The 8701-nt window shown below is 35.5% G+C and overlaps 1 protein-coding gene across 1 annotated transcript; it reads right to left on the reverse strand.

Annotated features, from left to right (window-relative positions):
• Positions 1-6307: 6307 nt before the first annotated feature.
• LOC118754664 (serine/threonine-protein phosphatase 2B catalytic subunit 3) lies at positions 6308-8032 on the reverse strand. The gene has a single exon (XM_036489553.1). The coding sequence runs from the start codon at positions 8030-8032 to the stop codon at positions 6308-6310; it is 1725 nt and encodes a 574-aa protein (XP_036345446.1).
• Between the last annotated feature and the right edge of the window lie 669 nt (positions 8033-8701).

Consider the following 8701-nt stretch of genomic DNA (forward strand, 5'->3'; position numbering starts at 1 on the left):
TTTTATTTAATTTAAATAACATTGATAATTTGGTTTTGTCACTTAAATTTTTTAAAAATTTTATAAGGATTGCATTAAGTTGTGTATACCGCCGAACGGTAATTTCTTTTCCCGCATTGTAATTTTTGTTTTGCTAGTTATTTTTTTTTTTTTTTTTTATTAATAATCGTTTTTTTTTTGCATGAGTTTTGATGCTTTGCAATTTGGTTTTGGATTTTGTTTTGCATTGATTTTCTTGTTTTTTTATTTTTTTTATTTTTATGATAGACGTAATTAATATGTAACTTTTACAATAAAATTGAAAAATTTTAAGATTTATCTAGAAATGAAGATGTGCTCTCTGCTACTTTGTATTTTTAAATGTATCTATGTATGTATGTGGTATGCTCTCTTCAGCTGCGTTTTCTTGATCACAAACGAATGTTTTCCAATTTCAAACCTATTTTGTATAAGCATAGGTTTTCATGTTTCATTGGTAATCGTTTCCTGTTCGCATTTTGCTTTAGCAATACAAACTTTTTCATAATAATTTCCTAATATTTATGTAGTATGTATATTTGTGATAGGTAAATGTATTTTCTTATATTTTGATAATTCAATTTGTTGTTGATTTTCTATAGAAACATTATCCGCTGCTTTTGGTATGGCTTTGATCTTCAAATGAGGGAATTAAATTAAAAATGTTTGCAGTTATCTTTTTGTGAAATTAAAGGGCAAACAGTTGAAATTTTGTTACACAAAAGTTTATAAGAATGCAGTATAGTTTACCAAGCAAGAAGAAATGTAATTACATATTTCGCAAGCATTTAGTCAGTTGCTTGCGAGACCAAATATCGAATTGAGAAATTTAAATTTTATCTAAAGAATCTCCGAAATGTATACAGATCTGAAAGAATGGGCACCAGCAGCAATACTTTAAAGCCTTATTCATAAAAAAATTTAAAAAAATTTGAAATGCTTTATAAAATAGTATGCGTGACGAATGAATACCCCTGTTGATTGCGGACAATTAAAGTACATGGGTTAGTCCAAGTCAAATCGACCAATGGTTGAAATCGAACTTTTTTTTTGATGAATTTTGGTTTAAACATTTCTTTTCTCATGCAACGAAGTTCTGTCAAAGGAAAAAAAACACATTTTTTCGAAACATGTTCAACAATTTTATTGAGCTTAAGGCCGTTTTTAATGAAAAATTATTGTGGAAAGTTCAGAAAAGAAAGGAAATGCAATTCGAAAGGCGACAGGGACTAATACAAATTCATAGTGCCAAGTAATCGAATCCGAATTCAGATGGCAAAGGCTTCAAAGACATTGCACCCGGTGGAATATGCATGCTGATGCTAAAAGATTGGGTCTAGCGGGGGTAGATTACCTCACTAAGGCCTTCGACCTATCAACAGCCACTCTCAACATTTCCGACGTAATGAAATCGGGGAAGCTGGCCAAGAAAGACGAGCCTTATGGCCTATTGCAACCGGATAATTCATGGCATGAACCGAAACCGCCCTCTGAGAGAACAGGTCCTGGTAGTGTTGGATCTATCAAAGGCGTTTGACACCGTCTGAGTGGTCGACACTCGTCAGTACGGAAAATTTAAAAGGGGGTACCACAGGGTGGTTTCCTTTCGCCACTTCTATTTAATTGTTTGTATATATCAAAGCTCCCTCAACCATCAGAGAGAGTATCTATCATCTCTTACCCTGACGACTGCTCAATCATGGCGTCCGGTAGTAGAATTGATATGACCAGTGCTCCAAAAGTAAACTGTTGCCTATCCGAACGTTCTCGCAACCATTTTTACCACCTGGACGAAAGAGATCAGCTGGGTCAGCATATGTATGAAAAAATTTGTTGCCAAGTTTTACTTTGACTAGCTACTGTTTAGATTGAAATTGTAATAAAGGATAGCTTTACAATATTCAAAATTTACCACCGTAAAAATACTGTCAGTATTAATTGTATTAATTATATATAGTGGCTGGTGGTCATTTGAATAGCTTACCCTTGTGAAATTTTGATGAGAATTTATTGAATAACATACTCCTCTTATACATTTTTGTATGAAGTTTGAAAGTCGGATTACATGGTTTTTGTTAAGAAATATGCAATATTTTTATTTAAAAAAATTAATAAACAATATATAACCAAAGGAAAGCCGTCCATACTGATTATCAAAAGGGGGCACTATTCAAGTGACCGGTACTGTACATGCTTATATGAAAGGTGAAAAGGCTATAGGCTTGATGCAAACAAGAAAACCACGCCTATTATTGAATTTTGAAAAGCGAACGTTCACCAATGAAAATTTTCAAAAAAATAATAGAAGTTTTGCAGCACTAAGTTTCTAATTTTTTTTTTATGTAATTTTTTTTTTATTCGTGCAATGGTTTAAACTGTTGTATCTTTGCTGTTCTTTGGGCGATATTTTAGGTATATTTATGTATGTACGTATTTCTATAATGTAAAGTACTTCAAATTGCTATAAGTTTATATTATATTTAATAATTATGAATTAATGAAAAAGTATGTATGCATGTATTTTTTTTTTATTTTGTTGTTGTTGTTTTATTAACTTAGCATTTGCTTTGTTGATTGCGTTGATAGTTTCAACATATTTATTTTTTTTTTGTTTTTGCTTTTGTTTTGCAAATATTGTATTTAACTTAATTCTTTATTATTTTTTATATATATATTTTTGTTTTATATTTATTTAATTAGCTTTAATCTTAATTGTAAATTCACATTTCAGTTTTAAGTAAGTTTTATTATTATTTAAGAAAATTTTAATAAATTCTTTTTAGATATAGTTACATATCGCTTACATAGAAAGAAAATAAACATAAAACTGATAGTCTATTCATTGATTAACAATTAACTAAAACACTTTTTAATGTGATCTTCTCACATCTGGTTAACAATAATTTTATTTTAAATATGAAAATTTGTAAATATTATTTGTAGATCAATAGTTTATATGTAACCCTTATAAAAATATCAAAATAAAAATCGCTAAGCTTTATGATTATTTCGAGATTCCTCTTCGGTTCGGTCCAAATAATTGCGAAGAAAGAGCGAGAGCGAGAGAGAGAAAGATGCAGATGCAGATGTAGAGAGAGAAAGTTTAAAGAGAAAACTAGAGAGGAAGCAGGAGTGAATAGAAAAGTTGCTTATATCAAAAGTAAACATATTTACTCCCCTCTTGCGTAAAGAAAACTGAAAAATATTTAAGTAACGGGTGATTTTTTTGAGGTTAGGATTTTCATGCATTAGTATTTGACAGATCACGTGGGATTTCAGACATGGTGTCAAAGAGAAAGATGCTCAGTATGCTTTGACATTTCATCATGAATAGACTTACTAACGAGCAACGCTTGCAAATTATTGAATTTTATTACCTAGAAAAGTTGGCAGAAAATCCGCTTTTTTATCGACAAATTTTGTTCAGCGATGAGGCTCATTTCTGGTTGAATGGCTTCGTAAATAAGCAAAATTGCCGCATTTGGAGTGAAGAGCAACCAGAAGCCGTTCAAGAACTGCCCATGCATCCCGAAAAATGCACTGTTTGGTGTGGTTTGTACGCTGGTGGAATCATTGGACCGTATTTTTTTCAAAGATGCTGTTGGACGCAACGTTACGGTGAATGGCGATCGCTATCGTTCGATGCTAACAAACTTTTTGTTGCCAAAAAATGGAAGAACTGAACTTGGTTGACATGTGGTTTCAACAAGATGGCGCTACATGCCACACAGCTCGCGATTCTATGGCCATTTTGAGGGAAAACTTCGGAGAACAATTCATCTCAAGAAATGGACCGGTAAGTTGGCCACCAAGATCATGCGATTTGACGCCTTTAGACTATTTTTTGTGGGGCTACGTCAAGTCTAAAGTCTACAGAAATAAGCCAGCAACTATTCCAGCTTTGGAAGACAACATTTCCGAAGAAATTCGGGCTATTCCGGCCGAAATGCTCGAAAAAGTTGCCCAAAATTGGACTTTCCGAATGGACCACCTAAGACGCAGCCGCGGTCAACATTTAAATGAAATTATCTTCAAAAAGTAAATGTCATGGACCAATCTAACGTTTCAAATAAAGAACCGATGAGATTTTGCAAATTTTATGCGTTTTTTTTAAAAAAAAAGGTATCAAGCTCTTAAAAAGTCACCCGTTACATGTATGCAACCCTGAAAGTTTTAAGGCGTACACGCATTTTAACTATATGGCAACGACATATAAAATAATATGTATTTATTTTTTTTTACAGTGTAAATCGCATCTATCGCTTTATTAAACAGCTCAGCATTTTTGAAAAATGCAGCTGACTTAGAAAAACACAAAATGACCGAGCGAACGGAAATAAAGGCAGCAATTACATATGACTATAATGAAGATGGCACGTATAAGACCACAAAACGATCACCAGATGAGCGATTGTGGGCACGGCGTCACGTCCATGCGATCCTCGTTACTCCACGCCTAGTTACGCAAACTATAATACGTATGTAGACAATAAGGTGGTCCCAATTTTCTTTTTTACCAATCACCCCCAGAACTGAAGATTATCGAAAATAATAAAGTTTCCGTATTTGGTTATTTTGAAATCGGTTAGCATTTAATGAGGCTGCCAGCGCTTTGAAGTTTCCCAAATATTGCATATTGTTAAGATTATCCTTGTTTTTTCGACGGATTTACTAAATCCTTAAAGTTCGTTTCACTGGATTGTTAAATAAACGCTCAAATTACGGTACAAGAAACACTTCACAATACTTGTTAAGGCAATTGATCTCTGTACTCATAACTTTCTATTTTACAGCTGAACCTTTTGCGCGCTGCTGCAACGCTTTTATACAACCGCGTTCGCACTCTTGGTTAGAGTTAGAAGGTTTTTATCGAAAGTTATCGATCATTCCATTTTCCGTTTAGCGACGTCGACGTTACATCTTTTATCGCACATTCTGTAATTCTCTTCATGCCGTTCAATAATATTATCGGTTAGAAAAAAATAGTTAGTGAAATTTTAAAGTTAAATATGCATCATATTAAATTTGTTTGAAAATTTCTGAAAATTATCATACTTTTCCTCAATCAAAATATTGTTTTTTCGCCGATTTTACAGTAGTTGCACAAATAAAAATCATTTCCCCCCTATAAAAAACATGGAAAACTTCAAAGCTCCAGCGGCACCATAAAATATTAACCACTTTCAAAAAAAAAAAAATACGGGTTTCTTTTTTTCATTTCATGTAATTCTGAGGTGGCAACAAGAAAATTCCATAAAATTTATTTTCTTATGTATTTTGGATCCACCTAATGTATATGCTACTTACATACAAACATGCGTACATTAGGATGCAACACATACAAAAAAGTCGATCCTGTTTTTTCATCGGAATTATAAAAAACCATTATATTTTAAAACTTCCACAAAAATATTAAAATTCACGTGAGCTGGGCCGATTTGAAAATACTTCCAAAATTCATGTTTTGTTTTTTTAAATAAAACTACCATTAAAAAATATTCTTCCAAAAAAATCACCTCAGATGATAGAATAGTTTAAGCTTAAGAATCAAAATAATGAGATTCTTGGATTTATTTTAAAATCGGTGGCAGAAGTTTTAAAATATATTTAATAAATTTTATAATTCCGCAACTTTTTTTGGTGAGGCACCCTAACGATCATGCACCAGTTGCATTTACAGTATGCGTACATACTTATGTTTCTACGTGTGATGACAAACATACATACTCGTATTCTCGTATATCAAACACGAATCTCCTTACTGTCCCATACTTGTATTGATCGCCAATAGAGCTTCGCACATGCCGCAATTTAAAAAATGCATGCATTACCGTTACAATCACAGTAATTTAATTCGCGTACAACCGTGCATCGAAAGTGGGACGAGATGAAATAACAACGACGAGATATATTTGTAATTTAATTTTCTATGCTTTGCTTTTTTTATTCTTTTCGGGTTGTTGTTGTTTTTTTATTTTCATTTTTTTTTCTATATGTTTCTGTTATACTTTTGACACAACTCCACGATTCATTCAACTTGCATTTTGATATTTCTTTGCTTAACTTTTGCTTGCTTTTCCTAAACCTAAAAGTTACGTTCCTTTTCCTACTCTGCCTTTTCTTCGTTTGTTTCTTTTTTCCTATTTGTATTGTTTAATTTTTTTTTCTAGCTGGCTTAATACGCTTTCTTCCTTTATTACCCGTAGTACAAATACAATGTTGTTATGAAACGTAACGTTGAGTGCCGGCACTTGGCCTACATATCTACTAAAACTCTGTGGACTTAGAATTATCCATTGATTGAATTCGCATTGGCGTTGGCATTGGCATTCGCCGCTGCAGCAGCGGCTGCTGACAATGATTTTTGTCCCTCCTCGGCTGGCGATGGCGTCGAGTCACGTCGCGGCGGCATACGCTCGTTCACCGCGTCCAGACCTTTGGCTTCGGCGAATGAAGTGATCTTGTGATTGGGCGAAAAGCCTTGCATCGCATTCTTCAATGACTGTTTGCCACCAGAGAGTGCACCCAGTGGCAGTGCACCGGTTGGTGTTAATCCCTTCAACTGCAATACCGACTCAGACTCTTCACGTAGCACTGAGAAGACGCGCGCCATTTTTCCAATCGCACGAATTTTATTTCGAATGACTTCTTTGCGTAACGCCGCCTCATCATCGGATAATGGCTCTTCACTCTCTTCGGTCATAAGTTCATCGTCCGAGCAAATATTCAACACATTCACCAACATCTCGGTCACTTTTTCGCCCACGAAGGGCAAAGACCAAGTGAATACGTCCATGAAATTCGGAAGCCAGTAGGGATGCGGTGAGCAGTTGAACTGCCTTATATTCATCACATTGTTTTCATATTTCAGTACTGCCGCTTTGTTGTTGTACACATCCAAGTAATTCGGTGCCGAGAAGATGGTAATTAATGAGGGGAACCCAGTGGTTTGACTTTTGCGATACATACGATAGCCGGCGTCCTGCGCCTCGTGTGCACGTATAATCGATAATAGATTGTTATTTTGCAAGAAGTCACAGCAGGCTGCATAGCTGTAGAAATATGAGCAGCCACGCACTGAGTTGTGCGAATAGAAGTCAGAATTTTTCTCATTGCCGAAATCTTCTAAGGGATCTGACCACAAAAGATCGCACATTGGACCGAATGCTGGTGGCTCTTTAAATCTATCCAAACGGCGTATATCTTCTAGCTCGTGAATTTCCGGGGACAAGCCACCGTGGACACACAGAAATTGTTGGTTCATTAGTGCTGCTAGCGGTAAGCAATCGAAAGCCTCCATGCATGCATCATACACACGTTCCGAGTACTTGATCTTGCATTCTTGCTTGAAGGTGAAATACTCTGTTAAGTGACGGCATTCGTGATTGCCACGTAGCAAAAATAATGTATTCGGGTAGGTTATTTTCAGTGACCACAAGTACAAAACACACTCAATACTAAAGTAGCCTCGATCCACATAGTCGCCAAGGAAGAGGTATTTGGTGGAGGCAGGCGACCCCCCCACTTCAAATAATTTCATGAGGTCATAAAACTGTCCGTGTATATCGCCGCATACAGTCACAGGCGCCTCAATGTCTATCATAGTTTTCTCTTGGCGCAGTAATGCAGCGCCTTCTTGAATTATTCGTAATGCAGGTGCCTCCTCTATGCGACCTTCAAGAATGAAGTGCTGTTTTAGTATGTCATGGTTTGGTTTACCAGTTCGCAGATCAAACACCTCTGCCATAGTTAACTTGTGGCTGGGTGGAAATGGAACATTGTCAATAACACGTTCCTTTGTATTGACAGCAGGTGTTTTCGCAACGCGTGTTGGACTATCTGCTTGCCCACCGGCAGCCGTTGTACCACTGCTGCTGCCTCCAGAAGTCTGGGTGTCTGTTGGAGCATTGCGTTGATCCGAAACGGCACTTGTTGCCCCACTTGCAGAAGCCGTCGTGGAATTTGGATTCGGGTTCACACCTTGACTGACGGTTGATTGATTATTCGAAGACATATTTTTATTTTAAACTGCTTTCACTTATGCTTCTTAAGATATTAATGCTCAAGATTTGAGCAGATATATTTGCCACTAGACTACCAAATAAAGGCTATATCTCTATCTGTATGGTTTATTTTGACGGGTGAATTTATTTTTCTGGTATATAAAATTCACTGTGCCTGCGTAATTTGGGTTTTATTGTATTTTTAATAATGTTTCGTTTATGTCCACACTATTTTTAGTTCCGTTTCTTTGCTATCCGTATACTCCTTCTTCAGATTTCTTTTTAACCACTTTCGTGCACTGCCTCCGTTTTTTCACTTGCTCGCCTTGTACCGTATTGCCTTTTTGACTATTGCTCGGCGCTGCACTACTGATTGCTCTTTGCCTTCTCTTTACTATCTTCTTATTGCACTCTGCCCACTACCAGGTTTTGCAAATTTTTTACTACCTTCACTGGCGTCGTAAATTCTTTATTTTTTTATGATATATTCATTATTGCACGTTTACTTATTGACTTTTCACAGTTTTATATAATTTTCTAAACAATTTTAACACTTTTTTTGTGCTAATCTGATGAAGTCCTAGTTGGTGAAAATTTTTTCGTTTCTCTTCTACTTGACAATCCAATACTGAAAGTGTTTCATGGTTAATTTTCTATTACAGGGTCGCATGTAATGTATC

This window comes from Rhagoletis pomonella, unplaced genomic scaffold (genome assembly GCF_013731165.1).
Source record: "Rhagoletis pomonella isolate Grant_MI unplaced genomic scaffold, Rhpom_1.0 Rhpom_scaffold_04345, whole genome shotgun sequence".
NCBI lineage: Eukaryota > Metazoa > Arthropoda > Insecta > Diptera > Tephritidae > Rhagoletis > Rhagoletis pomonella.

What these genes read in the sequence shown, in the direction of transcription:
- LOC118754664 (XM_036489553.1), bottom strand. Translation starts at nt 8,032, where the DNA reads ATGTCTTCGAATAATCAATCAACCGTCAGTCAAGGTGTGAACCCGAAT.